General features: G+C 41.7%; 1 protein-coding gene across 1 annotated transcript in view; it reads right to left on the bottom strand.

Moving 5' to 3' along the window:
• Positions 1 to 22,103, bottom strand: part of LOC135313338 (uncharacterized) — a 342,721-nt gene that overhangs the window by 39,567 nt on the left and 281,051 nt on the right. Inside the window, exons 10-15 of the mRNA XM_064450993.1 lie at positions 7,743 to 7,852; positions 3,719 to 5,498; positions 2,620 to 2,711; positions 1,778 to 2,030; positions 1,268 to 1,382; positions 1,002 to 1,089 (exon numbers count right to left, since the gene is read on the bottom strand). Of these exons, the coding sequence (XP_064307063.1) occupies positions 5,468 to 5,498; positions 7,743 to 7,852 (141 nt within the window). The 3' untranslated portion in view covers positions 1,002 to 1,089; positions 1,268 to 1,382; positions 1,778 to 2,030; positions 2,620 to 2,711; positions 3,719 to 5,467. The remainder of the gene's footprint in view (positions 1 to 1,001; positions 1,090 to 1,267; positions 1,383 to 1,777; positions 2,031 to 2,619; positions 2,712 to 3,718; positions 5,499 to 7,742; positions 7,853 to 22,103) is intronic.

The raw sequence follows: 22,103 nt of genomic DNA, 5'->3' as shown, positions 1-22,103 counted from the left end.
ACCTGACCTGCCGCCTTGCTTCTGCTGCGGCTCCGGGTCTGGTCTCGCCCCGCTCGGGCACTGGTGGCTGCTGGGCTGGGAGTCCCCTGTCCCTCCTCGGGCTCGCAGTGACACCCTATGCCCTCCCTACACAGCAACACGTCTGCCGGGTTTATTTTGCCTCTGAGAATTCTTGATTGCGACCCTTTCATCTTATTTCTCTCTTGTTTGTAAATAATAAACTCAGTTACGTGCTCTCCTGTCTTTCATCTGTCTTCCCATCACCCTGACGGTTTCAGTTTCTGGGAAGTGATTTTCATTTTTGAATAGTCTTAGAGACCAAAGTCCAATATTAGGCTAGAAAAAAAGAAACCATCTTTCAAAGTGGGGTGACCGTAACTGAATTGGAAGTTTCACTGGACTTTTGTGACGGTTTAATGCAGGTAACACATCTAGATTTTCTTTCAACCTATTAAGCCATTCCTCCCAGATCTCAAGTCTTGGTGGGGAATCCACATGTTTACAGCACGGGAGAACTTAATTCTCCAAAGCAAGAATTTGACAATGAATTTTGACATTACTTTTGTTTTGAAATCCCTTTACTGTTATGGCTTGTTCCCTGTGGCCATGTAGGAACAAATGAAACAATATCAGAATCTTCCTGACAACCATTACAACCAACTATTTCCTCGTTCACCAAGTTTGGTTTTTTCATCGACATTAACACAACTTCAGTAAATGACACAGGAACAACGGATAGGGCTAAATGCTGAAAAAGGACACGCCGTTTATCACGAAGCAGTATCATAAGCCTTCAGGAAGATGATTTGCAAAAATTCCTAAGAAACAGAGAACTCAAAACTCACTTCTCTGCACCAGGGACCCAACCCGGTTCAAACGCGACATCAAATCTATGAAAACCACACGCTGCTTGCCCATGCTGGGCTCCCTCATCTCTAACCCAACTCCAAAACTGCAAATCTCAGCAGCAAAGAGAAATGTGTTCCCCGAAGCCCACGTACCTAGAAATGAATTTAACGTTTTGCTGATCCTATCGCAACAGACCGTTGTGCCTCCTCTGTGGCGAGATGTCTGCCAGCCTGCTCCCGCCTACATTAAAGGACCAGGTTTTAAGCAATCTGAGTTCATGGACCCTCCCCTCAAATAATTCAGTTGATCTTGAACACCTAAGAAAAATACTTTCACACAAAACAAACTCTTGTTGCTGGCAGACATAAGCAACGTTGGCCAAAAACAAGCAAAGAAAATGATAGTGAGCTTTACTCACTGCTCTGAGCTGGGTGGGAAGTCATCTCTCGGCTCGGACTCATGCAGCCCACCAGTACCCTGGCAGAAATGCCCTCTTCCAGGACAGGTAGCCCTGGTGCAACGTAGGCCGTAAGCTCAGGAAACATTTGGGGGGAAAAAAGTAAAAAAAAGGAGTTTTTTGAGTTTTTTTGTTTATTTGAGTTGGCAGCAAACTTTCACGTGAGGAATTTTCAGGGAAGTTCAAGTCTTTGTCAGTCTGCCCGTGCAAGAGAGCCAAGATGTAGCTACGGTTCCTCCGTCCCTGGGTAACTCATAACGGAAACACTGCCAGGAACAATCCTCCAAAGGAACCAGGCCCTCAGCACTGCTCTCAAACACGAGTGCTCCTTCACAGCCTTTTAAAAAATCTTAATCTTTCTAACCATCCAACTCGAGTATCAGAGCGGGTCAGCACGCCACCGCCCCCAAGAAAAATAAAAAAAAAAAGAAAGTGGAAATGCCACGGTAAGCAATGAGAAATGTAGATTACCAACTTTAACAAGCCTCCACAAATCACCGACGTCTTAGGTTGCAAAGGTCGGCTCCGGCGTGGTTACTGATATATTCCACTTGGTGATGGCTGCACTCTTGTAAGGCTGAAATGGGCTCTATATGTCATACAGATTGGGTTTGGACTGCTGCCGATGGAGCACCGGAGAAGCAAAGCAATCACTCTACAGACGCACAAATAGCGGGTATCTTGTTACACGGGAAAGTCAGGAGCTGACTGTTTGTCTTCCACCCTAAAAGAGCCATAAGTACCATAAAACTCCCCCAAAATACCTCCTTTAAACGTCTACAGTTTAAAAAGTTGCTAAAATCGATGAAGTTTTGTTCTGATCATAGGCATAGAGTATGTGATAAAACTACTGTATGCAATGTAATTTTTAAAAATGTGAAAAGTGATTTAAAACAAACATGGAAACGTTCCCCTTAATGTACCGCCTCCATTAGGAAGCGCAAGCACACTGCTCCGAAAGCCCCCATTTATCACTCCCGAGGACGGCCGAGCTACAGAGGAAGCACTGGGCTGGCAGGGTTTTTTTCTGATTCTGCAAAAGGTCAAGACCTTTTAAAATTATTTTATGGGGAAATACAGCAATGCTTCAAATGCATGCATCGAGAGATGCAAGCAGTAAGTCAGAGCCCGGCAGTGACTTCAGTACTGCACTAAGGCACGCGGGCACCAGTTCTTCCCATGATGCAATAGGATGTGATATGAGATAAATTCATACCTGTTTAACATCTGTTCAAAAATCCCTTGTAGAATCCAATTTCAACACTCCCATGATATCAATTACATATTTCTGGAATGAAGAATATTTTATTTACCCTAAAGACCTTTGTCCCCGCTTGTTTTGCTTGCATTTCTCGTCCCCTACTTGTTGCAAATGCCTGTAGGGTTTTTCGTTGCATCACCTCTGCTGATCATAGCAAAACATTTCTTTATCAATAGACAGCAGTGAAGCAGCAGAGCGACAGACTGTTTACCAACAAGAATAACGGATTCTGGAAGACAAACTATTACATCTTCACCAAAAGCACGTCATATTCAACTCCAGAAATGTGCTTTTTGTTATTAGATGTTGGGACACCATTATTCATGCCTTTTTTGCATGAGAAATGACTAACAAATAATTGACATGGAATGTTACACTTAAAACGACAACAAAAAGACCCAACAAATAATACCTAAAATGCTGCCTCTTTAGCCCCAGACAGAGTAAGCTGTATTTGCTTTCCCACAGAATTTGTTTAGGGAATTATGAATGTTGCTCCATTGCTAGTGCTCCTTGCCTTTAGCCATCATTATCAGTTATCTTTAGGGGTAATCATTTTTCTTAAAATCATGACCCATTTGATATCTTAAAAACAGCAACATTAATTTTCATTTGTCACATAGGAGGGTATAAATTGACTAAATGTTAATAGCATTCTTCTTGAGTAATCAGTTCTACATGATTAACCTAAAAATTGCCAAAATGTTGTTTACTATTCATTTGTATCTGAAGAAAAAGAAAGCCACGATCCATGAGTTAGAGGGAGATTAATTTAGTTTCTGATCTGTATTAAAACTTGCCACAATGATTCATAATCATTTTACTCAATATTTATCCTGACAAAACTATTTAATTTAGAGAGCTCCTCATAGTATAATAATGCTGCCCAAAAGCATCTCTGCTTCCTCATGCTTGCAATTGCTTTCAATATATGCAACAGAGAGGTAGGTATGTTTAATTAGTTGGGGGTTTGGGTTTGGTTTTTTTTTAAAATGTACTCTTAACTTTTTTCTGTTTTTTTTTTTTCTTGATACAGGGGAATAGAGTCGATGGTCTTTACCACCATCTAGTGGATCTAATTACTTACAGCAAGCCACAAGTACATCAAATAGAGACAAAAACACTTAACCTGTCATATATACGGAATTTACCTGTCTTACAGAGAATATGGCATTAGTTACCACAATGCGCTTACTTCGTGTATTGCAGCCTGTAACAGAACACCACCACTTCATTAAAGACGAAAAAAGCAGACTCCAAGGGAGATAGCCCTTAAAATTTAAGAAATAAAAAGTGAGATGGCATATAGGGCATAATTGAGCTCACAGATATTTTTATCACTTAAAAAGAGCTTTGGGGTCAGAGTGCTATTCCAGATCTTAAAACACGAGCAGCAATTAACCAGCGATTCTCACAAAGCGAAGAGCCCAAAATATAAATTATTTCTCCTCTGAAGCACTGATTGAGTTTTTCAGAGGTTTACGGCTATATTATCAGTTAAGTAGCACGACAGCTATTGCTCTACACGTGGTTTTATCAGCCCCTGGCGTGCTGGAGTCCGTCCCCAGCTCCCACGGTGCCGCTGCCTGGGCCGGTAGGACAGGCAGAGCTTCACGGCCCGCAGCGGGCGGCGGGCGGTATTTATTTCTGCACAAAGATTTTCATCCAAGGCTTTTGCAGAAAAAGAGCACGAAAATCACACACTGTCAAAGCAGAGAGAATTTAAAACCAGCGTCGGTGATATTCTCCCTTTAAAAATGACTCTGTCGCTGCTTTCTTCAAGCAGTAAAAATGTCTATAACTAAAACACATCTCCAGGATATCTTTTTTTCCTTTGACGGAGGAAAAATTCTCCCCTCCCCCCATCAAAATGGATTATAAATGCACAAAATCACTTTTCAAATGGACACTGCTGCCCACCTCTTGGAAGTGGGAAAGAGGGGTGCTTTTGCCATGCTGGGCTTAGCGATGAGGTTCTGCCTTCCTCTTTTGCTACAGGATTCTGGTAGGATTTTGAGCCAGGACTTTTAGACTCTGCTGCCTCACCTGCACATTGGGAAAATACCTCTGTCATTCACAAGCATCAGGATATCAGGCATTCACCATCGTGGGGGCCATGCGCACCGTGGGAGGAGAGTGAAAATGCAGATAATAAAACAATCTTGACCAACTTCACCGTATTTGAAAAATAAATAATTGTTAGGCAGGTAGAGAAGGCTAGTTTTCTTTCTCCACATGCAGCAGAATGGAGCTAATGTGACTCCCGCGGCTCCCACGACACTACAAAATATGGAGCAATATTTTATAGCTGCAGAACCAAATGGCCCAGGCATGTCTCAGTCCTCTTTCCCCAGGAAAGGGATGGGCAGCAACACCTGCACCCCCCTCACAACACCAAGCCTTTGCCAAAAACTGCATCGAAACCTGTAAAACCAAACATATTTAAGCTCTGCTTCCAGCTTTTTTCAAGCTGGGTTTTACTGGGGAGGTTTGTTCTCCCCGAAGCCCCTCGGGTAAGGCTGAGCCCGATGACAGTTTTCTAAAAATGCTTCTTGTTCCAAAATTTTTGCTTGTTCTGAGTAAAATTTATTGGTACCCCAAGGAAAATTTATCCTCTTGGTGCCAGAAGGCGTACCTGTACTTCAGCTGCTTCTCGACACGCTCCCAGCCACACCTGCTGCTTCCCCGAAACCTCACGCAGATATTTGCCGCCTTAGGAGCACGTGATTTTCTAAAAACTGAGTGGAATTCAGACACACTACCAAAATAATGTTGGGTGGCGTTGCCTTCAGCGTATCGATGAGGTGCTTTTCTTTCAAACACATAAACGTATCATCCAATTAACTCATCCGTTATTTTTAATTCTGCATCACCATACTCATACCTCAGCCCTGGCCAGGTTACAGGCTCACCGAGCCTTTGCTCACCCACCTGGAAAGAAATAATATATTAATAACTGTGCGTGTGATATGGTCAATGATCTACATCCACAACTGCCGCATAGTGCCATGTACAAAACTGCATGGGTGTCACTATAGGAAAAAATACCCTCTTCAATGTTCCCAAATGACTTTTAGCTTTGCTCCACCTTGGTAAAATCAGCTTGGCTTCTCCCTCACTACAAACAGCACATTTTTAAGCAGTGAGCAGAAGTGTCACCGTGCCCTGCAGCCACTTGTGGCTTTCCCCGCTGTCCCCCAGCCCGGGAAACTCTGATCACCCAGTTTATGAAGAACTCGCCTGCAAAAACAAAATTTTATGCATTTGCCAAGACACCGGAGGTTTCAGCTCAAACCTCCATTTCTCTTGCGGCTTTAGAATATCTGAAGGCACCGTCACAGGAATGATGCCCAGGTCCCTTTCTCTGGCGCTGGACCTGCTGCCTGGGAGGGGACGCAGCATGCTCGCCCCACTGTCACCGTGCTGGGCCGGGTTCGCTCCTGGCCTGCAGATGAAATGGTATTTCTTTAACCAAAACTTCTCTGTAAAGGAGCTAACTGCACCCAGCAAACCCTAAACTTCCCTAGCACATGATGCTGAATTATCAGCAGTCTGAATTATCAGCAGTCTCCTTCCCAACTAGGCAGGGATTTATTTTAAACTCTGGCCTTTACCAAAAAAAAAAAAAAAAAGAAAAAAAAATATGAAAAGGAAGGAGAAAAGCCCCAAGGAGCTTCTCTCACTGATACCCAGGAGCAGGACTGTGTCCTTCCTGCAGGGACCTCTGATTTTGCACCTGATTAAATAGGAACTCAGGGTTAGAGTCATGCTCTTGGTGACTCAGTGATCTGGTTGACTGGCTGACAATCTCCACAGGGTAGAGTGCAATTTACTTGTGTGCCCCAATTAGCACTGCTAATTGGGGCACAAAATCTGTGTAAATTCTTTTTTTAAGTCAGCCACCATTCTGGGAACGGCGAGTGGGCACTGAAACAGGAGGGGGGGGTCTGATCTGCCCTGCTCTTCAAATGCCTGAACACAGAGTACAGAAAGTACTATTAAAAGGTGGCTAGATGAAGGCAGAGATTTTGGTGCGGTTTTTTAACTGCTTCACCTGCCTGGCTTCAAAATTCTGCATTTTGCCGCACAACGGGCGGAGCCGGGCAGCTGCTCGAGGGGGAATTTCTCGGGACCCGGCAAGCCCCGGGTGATGCTCAGCTCTCCCGGATCTGCTGCGCAAACTCTGTGCGTCTCTAATTCTGTACGGCGTACGCTGGAGGATCCCGAACCTGGCATTTTAGCTCTGGTTTCAACCAGTTATTACAGAACGCTAAATTTGTGCAAAAAAAACCCCAGCAACACAGGATTTTAGAATAATCTGAAAGTTTTCCGGTAATAGCAAGTTTCATAAGTTTTTCTTAGAACAATACAGCGGAGCAAAGAATATTTTTTATTAAAACGTGCAGGGAATTACTTAGGCTTATATGCAATTATTTCAGCTGTATGCCAAATACCACAGGTACTAAGTAAACACTAGTAACTCTTTTAACATCATTATTCTGGTATTTGCATACAGAAATGGCACTTCAGATGCTTAACTGCCATTAGCATGCATTAATATTTCTTTTGCATCCACCACTGTAAGTTAACTGTTTGTGTAAATATAGGCAGGAAATAATTTGTACACTTTTGCACACACAAAAATTAGCTCTTTTAGGGCCAAGCGACACTGGATCATTTCTGTGGCTGATGCTCCAAAGAGAATCCCAGATTTGAATATAAATATTTATCAATTCAGAGAGGATATGTAAAATAAACAGCCTAGAAAATGAGATGCTTTTTGCTTTTTTTTATTATGCCATTTGATAACACTGTAAAAGAATTACTGTACACTTCTCCAGCTAAGAAACTCTCCATTTCAGAAGCGCAAGCTGATTTTATTTTGATCTATTATAATAATAAAAGAACAATTATCCCTCTCCTGGAAGCTTCAAGCCTAAATCACCTCATGTGCTTAATTTAGGAGACTGTGAAAAAACAAAGTGTTAAGAAAGGGCCATCTTACATTGCTCCAGTCGAGCACCGAAGGATATAAAACCAACAAGACATCTGAAACTTGGATTTGTTGTTTGTGACTGTTATTTGAGGGCCATAAGGGTGACTGAAACAGCACAAGGGAAAAGCACTTCATCCACAGCAGCCTTGAAAAGACCCTGCACGGCACCTCCATCCCACCTGAGACGAGCCAAGAGAAGGGCTGAGCGCCGGTTCGGGCTTTCGGGAGGCAAGCGCTGCCCCGTGCCGGGGAGCTCCGCGGAGAAAGGTAAGAGACCAGTCTGTCCAACCTGAACAGGAAAATGTGCATTACAGAGGAGATGTTCCTAAGTCACCCAAACAAAAGCCTGCTCGCATATTCCCCAGTACCGGGCGTTGACACAGATAGAGTGTGCTGAGGTTAAAGACATCAGATAATTTTAAAAACCTCCGTTACTTCACTCTCCATGGGCTTTTCACTTTGAAAGAAGAAAAAAAAACCAAAAAACAGCTTTTATGGCTCTATCATAAATGACAAGCAAAAAAAAGTTTGCCCCTCGTGGATTGAGACTTGACTTGATTAGAGCATGGATGTAAAGAGTTAAACTTGTCCTAAACTTGCAAACTAATTAAGCTCACGCACATACTAAGGTGCCATGGAAGCAAACGGTGAGCCAAAAAGCACACAGCCAAATAGTTTTGAGGGTCCCACGGTCCCGCTTGCCAGGTGGCACCTCTAGCGCTGCTCCACGGTATGAGCTCCTGCCTGCAGATAAACTGCAGGAAGCGTTTTTCTCCACTCTATAAATTATCCCTCCTATAAAAAGATTACACCAGGTTGCATGTGCATGCCCCTGGCACTTTGGCTGAGCCAAAGTGTGTCTTTGCAATGGATTTAGAAATAAGAGAGCGACTATACATCTTCTCTCTGAGCCAAAACAACTGTCTTTATCAGGAGCTATGCAGGACCGTGGATCTGGCCCTTTTTAATTACACATACAGATATAGCCAAATGCTTTAGAAGCTGCTAAAAACCAGTTTTAAAAAAAAATACAGGCAAAAAGCAAAAGCAAAGATATATAGAAGCATTTCCATTTGTATAACTGCTTTGGTCCCACCAAATACCTCTAGCTTTCTCTGAATCACTTACACCCAAAAATGGAGACTTGCCACACCGGCTTTAGCATCCTTCATCACCCGCCCGCTTAACACCCACAACTGCATATAGTTTTTATTCAGCCCAGGTGAATTTTTCCCACATCCTTGCCATAAAATAACTTCCTTTGTTCAGCCACACACGCCTGTTGCTGCTGGAGCCCTTGTCTCAGATTCTGCGGACAGATAAAAGGAAACCTCAGCTCCAAAGCCTCAGCTCAGGACCCACTTTCCAAGCATCCCAGGGAGCGCCCTGGGGTCAGCGTGGTCCAGAGGCATATGCAAGAAGCAAAACAGCCAGACAACAGATGTTTCTCTCCCAAGACACTAAAACCCACCTAATTTTATCTCCCAAAATAGAAAGCAGGCTTCCTGCCAGTCTTCCCACACCTGCCTTCCCGTCCTCCTCCCTCCTTATCCATGGGGTTTCCTTCTAAAGCCCGAGAGCTTTACAGACATTCAAAGGTAAACCTTAACTTTGTAACCTGGGCTCATCTTGAAGCGAGGTACAAGCCCAGATTCCCAAATGCCCTTCAGGAGATAAGCAGCAGCTCCCACGCGCTTTCAGTCTCCCCTTCGGGCTCCTCTAAAACCCCAGCATTTTTCATTGTTACTTGCATGCTTGACCACTTCCCAGCAGGTCCCTCCCCTTCTCCTTCCCCTGGAAAGGTCTGACAAAAACATCTCCCCAACAGGTTTTGAAACGACACCTCTTCCCCTGTTTGTGCTACTCTCTTCCCGTTGTGTTTTCACCTTTCCAGAGCCATTCCCTCCGCCCGGTCATTCCCCAGAGATCCGCGTTGTCCCTCGGGGCTCGCAAGTCAGCTGCTTTCCACAATGCTGTCAATTTATTTGCATGCTCCTCATTTCAAAACAGAGGCTACATTAAATTTGATGAGACTACACAAATGCTTACATTCCAGCCCATACCTCATTAGGCTGAGACCGACTGCGCTGTCCTTACGGGAAATTCAAGGCACGAAAAAGCCCACGCAGCCACACTCCGTGTCCCCAGCTGGGGAGTGAGGGAGAGGAACGTATGTATGCATACATATTTTGAAATAAATGTATATTAGGAGCAATACTTTCAGTAAAACAAATTCTCAACCATTCCTTTTTTTTTTTTCCCACAGTAAGATGAATAATCTCAAAAGGGAAGGAGTGTGATAAAAAGGAAGCCCCAAAGAGGAAGGAACAGACGGGAATTGTGTGCAGCTGGGAAGGAAAAACTTTGCAACAGTAATTAATATGGAAATAATCTTCACCCACTCTGCAGAAAGCGTGACATATGTTAAGGTCATTCCAACTCAGAAAATCTTTTCTAAGCCGAATCCTTAAAGGAGGATGATTTAAATTAAAAGGTACAAATACCACCAGCTACCCGGGCTGCGCAACAGTGACCGCAATTACAGGCACAGGCCACAGGAGAAGAGAGCAGATCGCCCGAGGTACGGTCTGACCCGACAGCATCCTCTCGAGGAGGGCAGCAGAAAGGCTGCTCCTTGAAAGGTCTATCTATCGACACAAAGATGTAGATGGGGAACTGTAAAATCAGTAGTTCCTTGGCAGTTATTACTCTCTTACAGTACGCTTAAGGAAGAGCACCGAGGAGTTATCGTGATTAAACACCACCATTTAGCAGGCTGGCGATAAAAGCTCTCGTCGTTGACTTCCAGCCACATCACCGAGGGCACAAACCCGCTTGACTTGCACAAGTCAGTCCGTCCTCCTGGTGATTCCAGCGCAACCCCATTTTCTTCCTGGCAATGACAAACTCTGTCTGCCTCCATCACCGGGCTGAAACCAGAATTTCCTATGCAAGTCACACCTGCAAAAATATATTCAACATGACAGAGCTAATCAATGACAATACTGCGGAGACAGTTGAACAGCACTTCCACAGAGATCAGCTCCGGTTTGTAAAAACTCTGGGCCACAAATAATTCATCTCCCCTTTATTAAATAATTAGATATTAACAGAGAACCACTGATTAGACTGCACTGGTATCAGCGTATATTTTCTCTCTCGACTTTGTCACCGAGGTCACCATACAACCCAAAGCCAAGGAGGACCGAGGGAGACAGTGTATGGGCATGGCTCTACAGAGAAGCCTTTCATTAACCTCGCTGATCCCCCATAATTTCATATGTCAGCAGCTAATCAAGGCTCACTGACATCATCAAGGGATAGGGAGAAAAGATCTCCCGAGGGACCGATCACTTCTCACAGGAGAAAGTCTATACTTATAACCGGGAGGTTACACGTATTTTGCAAATAAATAAAGTGTTCTTGCATTATTTTTAATTAGTGTTGAAATACAGGTTTCTACTGTTGGAGACAATGATTTATTGTCAGTGTGATGGAGATGGCAGTTAAAGGACTCAGTCCTCAACAGTCCACTCGTTTCAGACTTTGTCCAGCTGTTGTACTTGCTCACTTAAGAAACATAAGCAAAATTATCTTACTGACTCCTGGTCCGCAGCTTTACTAATGTCATGAGCTTCCCAGCCAGAAGAGGAGATACAAGGGACTCTGCTTTTATATTTATTTTCGTACACAGTTGGATTTTAATCATTTTGTATTTACTTAAGACTTTTATCCCAAAAGATTTTGTAAATCTAATCAACACAGCAGTTAATTCATCTATGGCCGACATAAAGCCTCCTCTTTAAGCGGGATATAGATGCCTCTTTATCAGCACGCCATGGCACCAAAAGGACGGTGCAGACAGAGGAGGGGGCGCCCACATCAGCACGAGATCTGCAGAGCATAGCTAAGGATGCCGGCCAGGGGCTGTGGGATTATACACCTGAATTTCAAGGAGATTGCATGGGATCTGCAGGGATAATAGATGGTCAAACCTAGCCCATGCAATTCAAAAGGTTTCCCGAAGCAATGCATTTTCCCACACCCTGCCTGAGCACCAAGGGAGGAGGAAAGTGCAGCGTCCTGCATTGGTGCTGCTGAACTGCCTTGGCTCTGCCCAGGAGCAGCGGTGGTTTTGTTTGCCTGGCAGTCCAGCCTAGACCCTGCTGTATGTGTGATCTTACGGGATCCCAGCCTGGACTGCTGTAGCTCCAGGGGTATTTCCAGCACATGCCGTGGACGGGGAGCATCACACCGCTCATTAATACTAATAGAAGGCACTTGCTAACAAGGAAGAGGCAGGCAGCAGGGAGTGAGGTCCCTCACACCCCCCAAAACCAAGCCTTGAAGCCCCACATCATTTTCCATGGAGATTTGTTCTATAATTGGGAACAGGCAGCCTACCTGTGTAGCCTTCCTGCATCAGTTTGGCAAAACTGGTCCATTTGGAAAACCAAACAACATTTTCTCTAGCGCTGTGCTAAGGACACACCTCGCTCAGCCCCTGCGACAACACACACCTCCCACGGCCACTTGTTATAGCGTCCTCAAGACCAGCTCAGTAGCATGTTGCATGGCCATAAGGCAATTACCTCAACCAAAATAATTATTAAAAAATATATTCCTCCACCACCATTAGCCTATTTGTGCAACTGGACCTGATTTTGCAGGATGCTGAATGCCCTAAATCCCTAGGGACCACGTGTGAGCTGAATGCCCTGTGTCTATGTGGCTCTATACATCCATCGACCATCCTGCAGGAGACGCGTCATGTGCCCGTATGGAAAAACATGCCTATAAGGCATTATATATGTGTAACTAATACATCGCCATCAACAATCTAAATCAAGGCTTTCCGAATAACCAGGTTAGCTTCTGTGTATAAGGATGCCTCGTATCCAGAAAGTGCATACAAAATATAATTACTAGTAGTTAAATGTAATTAACTTGTAAAGTGCAGAAGACCCTCACATTGCAGTCTTTCAAAATCACCTGTACAGAATGGGAGAAGAGACATTTCTGCCTTAACGGGAAGATTTGCCAGCGCTGACCGAGAATTTTGAATAAATACATTATTTGAATGTATTTCTTCATACATTTGGAGAACCAGAGTCAGATGAGAGATCACAGTATGTTAATAAAAGCATAAAAAAAATGTAATTATTTAAATATTAAAATAATTTTGGGTTGGGGGGAATATTACAGTTGAATTCCACGTAGAACTTGACCTTTTTTTCTTCTGTAATAGATGCTGCCCTTCAAGCAAGCAGATCTTACAGAGCAGATCTCTAGTCAATTTTCTGAGTTTTGGAGGGTCATGAGCAGAGGAAGACAGTGTACTTAATTTTACACTGCTCCCGCTTAACTGTAGCAAACTAATGACATTCCAAATCACTGAAATAAGTAGCATTTAGGAACATGCTCAGGTGAGAATATGAAACATATTCACTTGTATTGACTGCAAAACCATGATATTCCAAAATGTTATTTTTGTAAAGATTTGGGGTTCGGGTTTTTTCTGGCTGTAATTATATGTATTTCCAAAACTCCATTTCCGATTAGCACCTTCTCGATGCACTGACAGATTCTGCACCTACAGATCTCGCGGACCTCAGCGATCAGTCCTCATCTATAATTTAAAATGTTGGAATTACAGAATTATTTCTTGTAATCTTCACTCCGCTTCTTCTGTTTTGTTGAATACAAATATTTTAATTGCTAGGGAACTGTGCCTAATATGCTACGTTCTAGTTCAAATCATGACCATATGTATTATAACACAAAGCAATTAATAGCAGCATATCCAGGAAATTGCCACTTACGTTCAGCTGCCTGCCAACACATTATACCCACAACAAAATCAAAGATGAAACAGTATTTGCCTGGTAATGAGAATATTTCCTATTTAAGCTGATACAGAGGTTATTCCTTCCAGTTCTTGTGAAGTGGATCATCACTTCTTGGGAAACTCTTGTCTCTTTGCCAGGTATGATTTTTACGGTCGCTAAGGCATCCATTTAAACCTTCCTCTTGATTTCTGGAGTATAAGAGCTTGATCCAATTGCTTAAGCATAGGCACGCACGTGGGACTAGCAGATAGACCACAGGATCCGCTCGCTCCTGCCATGGCAGCTGGGGACCAGCCAGAGCACCCATGGGTGACTGAAACGGCCACCGAATTGAGCCCTACATGCCATAAATCTTGATACTTTTTTATTCAAGAACTGGAAAAAACACTATCTAGAGACAATGTTGAAAAAAACTTACAAATCAGCATTACACGTGTGGGACAATATTTTAAGAACAAGACCTTATTTCCTTCCCTCAGCTATGATGTGGCTACTTCAATGCATGTGAATTGCAGAAAGTTATGGTACTTCGTGCTTCTTCATTTTTAATTCCACCTATGTTGCAAAACTGGAATTCAGAATAAAACCCAAAAATTGCTTTAAAATTGAATTCTGGGTTTGGTGGTTTTTTTTATTTTGCAGCATGTTATTGATTTATCATTACAGTGAGACCTAATTCCTACTTATTAGGGGTTTTTTTACTCACATCTAGTTCTCCTACAAGGTCCATTTATTAATATAAAGTTGAATTTAACCCAGTTTTTACTTTAATTAAGTTGGTATATAATTAAGAATAAGGATTTTTGAGCCCAAGACCCAATAACCCCATTTGCTCTCTATGACCTGGGTATCTTCTTCAGGCATATCACCTAAATAACCTTAAATGGTCACACCCTTAAACAAAACTGACATAAAAAGAGATACGGGCAATAAATAGAAGAAAATCCAAACCCAAGGCAAAACCAGTATTTTCCAAGAGTCATCTTTTCAGTGGGTCCATAACAGTAAGTTAATTTGCCATACGCAAACCAAGGTTTCCCAGCGTTCTGGGCTTACCATGGTATATGAAATTCAGTAAATCTATATATAAGCAGGCAATTCTTAGCATAGGCAGAAGGCACATCTGATACCCTCATCATGGTCCGCAGCCTCGTTATACAGCTTGTTCTACTTGGGATATAATATAATTTCACACCTAAAAATACGTACTGTAAGGTACTAAACGTTAAATATCTGTTCTCCGTTCCTACTCACCCTTTTTTTGTGGTTACTGCTATCAGTGCTGTGAAGAGGATTCAGTCAACCTTCTAATTTTAATTCTCTTGAAGAATCCCCGGAAATGTATGTAAATTGTTTCTTTCAAGATCCTGAGAGCTTTGTTTTGCTTTAAAATACATCACTAGAAGCACAGTCTAGGCTTCAATAACTTCTGAATGTCGGCTCATCTCTGTTTTCTAAAATGTGTGGCTTAGCCAGTGATATTGTGAGCGAGGAGCCTGTTCCAACTCCGCAATAATGCTGGCATTAATTTTCACTTATAATTGTTTCCTCCTTAAACAGCTCCACAGAGAGAGACTCGCATCCCTTCATTACACATAACTTATCATGGCATTAAATTTGCCTAAATTGTACTCTAGTGCTGCCATACTGCTGACCCGTAAGTCTGTAAACAAATACATTTGTTCTCCATATATTTATGTTTTGTCTTCTAAATTGTGAGAAAATGAGCCTAGAATCTTCATATTGTAATTGTATCATCAAAGCCTGTTGAGAATACGATAAAGTAACCAGAAGTTAAATTATCAATAAGAGTAATTTATTTTGCATTTTTATTTTAAAGAATACTTATGAGAATTGTGATAAATTAGCAGTGACAAACTACTTCTTGCAGGCTGATTTTGTGTGGAGAGTTTAATTAAACATTGCAGCTGTTTATCTCTATGGTGATTAAATTTTCATATGTAAATTACATGTATTAAGATCAAGATACTTATGTAAATGTCACTTGCCTTAATGTTTTGTGTTACTGTTATTAACATCTAACCATCAGCTTGTAATCTTCTTGTATTGCATTACGCTGGCATGCACTACATGACTAAAATAAGTAGATTTATATCTTAATAACAAACAAGTTTTTAAAAGGAACATCTTACTATGTAATTGAGATGTAGATAAAAAATAAAAAATAAACTGTCGAGTGTGAACCGCTGTAAAGTCGAGAACCTCATTGGTTCAAGCCGCGTTCGTTGAATGCCTCCCATCTGTCAGCAAACAACTACTTGAATAGGAGTTAACTGGGTAGCGATGTTGTTAGATACAAGGGCCAAGTGCAGACCCCAGAGGCAAGTGCGCTACTTACGCTGCCGGGAGAGAACAGCATCATTTCATTGTACGTACTCGGAGATGAAAACAAATTTTACCTGGGCGTCAGGGATCTGTACGCCCACGTAGAATAACTCTCCCGTCTACCTTATGGCAACTGAGGGTATAAGGTTTTATTTTGTGTTGTCGCTGCCAAATAAAAAAAACCAGAATACTATTATAGTTCTGATACGAACACTTCCAAAACCAGATCAAAAAAGATTTATATTTCAAGAAGAAAAAAAAGCTCGAGATCCACCCCCATCTATTTCCAACAACCAAGAGAAACCCCTAACAGACCACAAATGTTTCTTTAGCAACAGCACTTTAAAGGCCTGGGTCTTATAGAGAGTCAACAGAAGAAAAGCGCTGGGATTTGCCATTTATTACATTTTCCACATATTTTGCTCTACTTTTGCTGTACCCTCGTAAGTATTGTTCACTTTGATGATAAAGAGTAGCAACAACTTGGAGTGAAGAAATAGGAAGATCTGCCGTCTGATCTTAGTTATTAGAGACAGGGAAGTTCTTAATATAAATACTTACAATTCCAATGCAAAAAAGACTTTTCATTATGCCAGTCATGCTCGGAGCACACCGAAAGGCAGACACTCATTGATAGCAGGAAATCAAATTCATCATTTGCAAAAACAAATTAAGAGACCAAATTGCAGTAGGCAATACACAGAAAATGAGAGAAAACCAGTTAGGATTAATTTCTTTTGAGAAATCTATAGGTTATACGTGATCTCAGAGTTTGCATTTGTTTGAGTGATGTGCAAGAAGAAAGGGAAAGATCAGTGGGAGGTGGGGGCTTCATTTTCTTACATTGTCATCCAGGAGGCATGCCGCTATCAAACGAGAGTACATTATCTCAATGATCTACTCAAAAGCAATGAAACGCTTTGAAGATGCCCCAAATAACTGTATGGATGTTCTGATGGGCAAATTGAAGATGAGCATTGTCTAGCAGCTTAGAATAAGTTCAAGAACTCTCTCAGCAACACAATGTGCTTTGAAGAAAGAGCAGTCAGCTAGCTTGGCAGCATAAGAAATTAGCAGTTATTTTAATGGGTACTATCCCCCAGTGCTAATAACTTCCTCAAATGACAGTCTGACTTTGTACTCATCGGCTGTCATATACGCATCTTCCTCAACAGCTGTAATCTGTAAATTTATCCTGAGTTTCCTTGTATTTGAGAGTCTTAAATCACATCGCAAACACTCTTCGGGGATCAATTCAATCTACTGACAAAATTTTCTATTTCCAAATTTAAAATACACAAGATATCTCCTTTCAATCTAGTTACACGTTAGACTGTTAGAAAAGTGCTTGTTCCTTTTCCCAGCACCATATTTCAGGTCTTAACAGAGGATGCGTGCAATGTTCAAATTCTCCTAAAGCCATTGCCAATGGTTTGGGTTTCGTTGCTCCCAGATGTCTCAGCTGCTCTCCTCTACCTCTAACACATTATTCCGTGAGTCCTACCTTCACTTGTTAAACTAAAGGCACGAGAGTAACATTTTGGAGGGCACCTCCCTTCCTTTAAAAAATGTGCTATATCCAGGAAAGAGAACAGGTCTAGGAGGAATTGGTGCTGCAAGGTGTTTCACTCACTCTACTCATTTCACCTGAAGACCATTGCAAATCCACACTTAAAAATTTCTTTTTCAAATTACAATAACTCAAATTCCAACAAGTTTTTTTTTTTTTTCCAATGAAATAAAGTCAGATTTCATAACATTCTTGCTTTGCAACTGTTCCTTTCCATGGAAAAGCTGCTGTCACAGAAAACACATCTTTCCAACTTTTATAGATAGCCACATCTCCAGCTGATTGGAAATAGAGTTCTGGATATCACTATAGTTTGGGGTTTTTTCTTAATTTACTCTTTTTAAAACTGCTTCTCAGCAATGCAATGCTAGTGACAGCAGCTATTCTCTCCTGCACCGACCACGCCTTTGATGAAAAACTGCAACCTGTGACACTTCACCAGCTGAAATGGGACAGAATGTTTGCAGCAGCTGAAAGACCTGATCCGGAGAGGCAAAACTGCTGACACACTCCAGAGTGCCACCTCCAATGTCAGAGAAGTCTCACAGGCTACCGAGGGGAAAGACAAAGACCACAAGCTCATTTCTCAGAGAAATCTTCACCGGCGGTGGATTTCTTGGGCAATGAAGTGCCATTCAGCGTAAGTGAGAATTCGTCCTTGCATGCATAAATGGATTAGTTTTCTATTGCTGAGATGTTTGCAGCAGCTCAGACCGGAGCGTCTCGGTTTATCACTATTACAACCACTACCACGGTATTAAAAAAAAAATGGAGTGTGGGACCATAAAAAGACAGAGAAAAGAGGACCGGGATAATTGTAAGGGAGAAAGCTTGTACTTCTTCATGCAAATCTCACTAATCATCAATAATCAGGGAGAAAGAGTGAAATACTGTTTATAGGGGGTTTGTAAATTACTACATTATCATAAAGATTGCCTGAATCTCTCAGCAGCTCTTAAACACAGACAGATCATGATGAAGTTCACCAAGAGGCATTTTTCTTCAACAAGAAAGCCTTCTTGTGCTAGTTAAGTTTAGTTTGCCATAAAACCCCCTATATTCACTGGCTCCCTGTCTACTGAAAATAATAACCCTGAATAATGATCATAGCCGGGATAGTTGGCAGCAGATCCACTACAATTACCAGAAGTTAATTAGAATTATTAAAATAACAAACACAAGGCCACCGATACTATACATCTACATTTAATAATGGAATCCAACAGTGCATCTGATTCATGAACTACATTATATTATTTTAAAGCCTTTTCTTTCTTACCAAATTAAATATTGATGGATTATCCTCCCTGAATCAGTTGGTGGATTGAATTCTATTTATACAGGCCCTAAAAATTAAGCTATAGAGCAGAACTATAAAGAGCCTGTTGTCTCCCCGAACAGTAAAATAACTTGCAGTTCGTTTCTGCTTGTTGTTTCCCTATCCACAGTATTACGTTCGGAAAACGAAATTCCAGGCTTAAAAGCAATCGGTCAGACGATTTCATCGAACACAGCTTCACCTCCTCTTGCTGAATTAATATACATTTATTTAAGGCTGTGCTAAGAGAAATTTCAAGTTCAAGTTGTCAACATCTTTGCACCCCCGTGAACCCTAATAATTTTAACAAGCTGTACATATGCGCAGTCTCTCCCAGCTTTAGTTTTCAAGAGCATTGCAACACCTCTCTGCTCTCAGAAACGCTTGTCTGTGGCCCTCCTGCCTTCCTCCTTCACACCAAGATTATTTTAATCAGACAACTCCGAACAGATTTAACACGTGTTTACTTCACTTCTGCGTGTGCACAGTATTGTAAAGAACCTCGCTTTATTTTTAGATCCTAAACTGAATTATGCAGCACATGGTATCAGAAGAGAATTTTTAAGCTTTTATATTGGCAAGTTGGAAGAGGAATTGCTGACACCCATAATGCTGCTTCACACAGACAAGCATTGTCAAGGCCACGCATAGTCATATTTTCTGTCCACTTTTTTAACAAAGTCAACACCATTTCAGGCCACTGGTCGCCTCAGTCATTTGGCAAAATGCAAACAACAGTTTAACCCCCATAACTGAAAAGATTCAGAGCTCCCCAGGCCGCTCAGAAGGTTTTCTTTCAAGTCACAAGAAAAAGTGCAATTCTTCTTTCCCTAACCAGCCCTCTTAGCCATCAGCCTTCCCGATTCTTCCATCCTGTATATGCAAAAAGAAAATATATAACTAGAAATAATATTTTAAAACAAAATATTCTTAAAGGCACTTAGGAATGTAAGCAAGAAACCAAATGTTGTCTATTAGGATAAAAAAAAAAAATATTACAAGCCAGGTAATGGATTTGCATCTACTCTCCCCTGTTAGTTATCTTGGGTCTAAATGACACCAATTACTTAAGAAAGAAGGAATGAAAGATTCAACGGAACCGTTAAAAATACTCAGAGGTTTTCAGGCTGCAAATTGCTTTTCTGATCTTCACATACATAGCAGGAGTGAAAGTGAGGAAGGGGCAGGAGATGCAGCTCACCATGATCAATTAAAAGTAAAGATTGCCACTTCCTATATGAGTGCTTTTTCTCCAAATTATTGTCAGACCTTTAATTCTAAGCAGTTGCAAGGTTATGAACCCCAACTTCTCCTCTGATGATGTACAGAAGATTAAAAAATGTATATATATATAAAGGAAAGATGATCGTTTTGAAAAATCCTTTTAACAATAGGAAAAATCCTTTTAAACAAGCTTAAGTTATAGATAAACTTGTCCTGCAGCAACTGTAGTTTAGGAAAAAGCAACGAAACACAACACCTATATCCAGATTTTGACTGTAAAGTGTAACAATTCCGTAAAGTACCTTTACACTATGAGCAAGGTCTACAGCATATTAGATGAAACATAATCAAATGTATCAACCACTGCATTGAATATAGGTACAAAAAAATAAGTGACTTAATGCAGCTTAATTAAAAGCAAAACAATAAGCATTGAAATACGATGTGTATTATGACTATGCCTGCTCTTTCATTTGTTATTGCAACCACAGGAATATGGAAATTAAAAGCTGTTACCTGGCAAATCTGCCAACGAGGATTAAAATAAGTCGCCCAACTCAAGGTATCTGATCACATTTCCTTCCTCACAGCGCAGGTCACGAAAAGATGGGAAGAACCGTGCGGTGTTGTATATTGAAGTTTAAAAACAACAGAGGAAAAGAAGAGCAAGAGGGAAGAGCTTTCTCTGTTGCTGGCACTTGAACCAAATTTTAATGGCAAATTATAGTCTAACCAACCCGTACGGGCGGCTGGTAGAGCAAAACACACTAACCAGCTGAGCACCCAAACGGGCTTCTACACGTATTCTGAGAGGAAATACATAAGAGCCCAAGCAAGAGGTTGCTGTGAGGACAAGTTAGAAACTCTCAGTCTTAAAAAAGAAAAATAGTGGAGAGTGCATGAACAACTTACCATAGCGTTATCTGTAAAAGCCCTAATAAAGATCAGCCTCAGAACAGCAGCTCTCCAAAAGGAGTTACCCATCCAAAATTATAAAATTGCAAATAGCAACCTTAAAGCATAGGAATAATATAGAAAAAATGTGAGTTGCTGGGGAAAGAGAGATGTCAGGAAGGGGCCGATGTCCTGGTCCAGCCCAGGAGATGCGGCTGCTGCGCGCATGGACACGCCGTTTGTTGCACCCGCGCGCCAGTTCCTCACCATGCACGTACAACAGAGCTAACATGACTCCAGCTCAACAGAGAACAAAATTTGCCCTTTTCCTCACTCCTCTAGTAACAATATGAAGCCATGGAGACGCCCTCACTCATCTCCTTGACCACTTCGACATTGCTTCTCTTCCAATCTGCTCCTTTGTGTTTCCCAGAATATCTAGGGATTTTTGCTAATTAAATAATTTCACACCATATTATCTATGGTTAACATGAAACCAAGCTTTACTAATTTGATCTCCGTATGTCTAGCACCATTTATTCATGCTGTATCACCATCTCTGAACATAGATTACAATTGACCTCTTGGTCTCTGTTCTAAAGCTTTCACAACGCTCACAGCTATCAAAAGTCAAGAGAGTTGAACATACCCCAGTGAAGCCAGTATTGGCAGTGAGCTAAATATCTAGCTGAACTGCAGATTTATTAGCTAGATGGGGGGGGTTAAAATAAATTTACATACATTTTCAAGGCAGTTTGTCCTTCAAGTGGGGCCCTGGAAAAGGAGCAATTTTTGGACTTCTTCCTCCTGCTTTTTCCTTTCCCTCTCTCTCTCTTCCATCGCCTTCATTCTTTTTTCCTTGTTTCAAACTCTGCCATTCTTGGTGGCCATTTATTTGGGGTTTTATTACGGTGAAAATGCCTTTTTGATTGCCATGCCAGCGTGAATTTTTCACTTTTGCCGCACCGTGTGCGCAGTGCCCCGTCCCCTGCATGGCATGAGGACGCGCACAGCCCACGTGGGCTCCCCTAAACACAGGGAACGACCCAATTTGTTCAGCTTTTGCCGTGAGTCAACACATGGATTCCCTCCCTCTTGCTTCTAAAATCGCCCTTTCTAAAGTGTCAAGCCGTGGTGTTAGTTTTGGTATCGTCATTCCCTGAGGATGCTAAACTTCATTATATTGGTTTTACTTCTCTCTAATTAAAGTAGCCACTCTGCATTTCCAAGAGAGCTGTTCTTCCTTGGAAAACAATTAAATGGTACTTGAAATTTGTCCGAACTGTGTTTGGGGCATCATAGCTTAAACAGCTGAGAAGTTGTAAAAGTTGGATTGCTC

This window comes from Phalacrocorax carbo, chromosome 5, assembly GCF_963921805.1.
Source record: "Phalacrocorax carbo chromosome 5, bPhaCar2.1, whole genome shotgun sequence".
NCBI lineage: Eukaryota > Metazoa > Chordata > Aves > Suliformes > Phalacrocoracidae > Phalacrocorax > Phalacrocorax carbo.
This window is presented reverse-complemented; position numbering and strand designations above follow the sequence as displayed.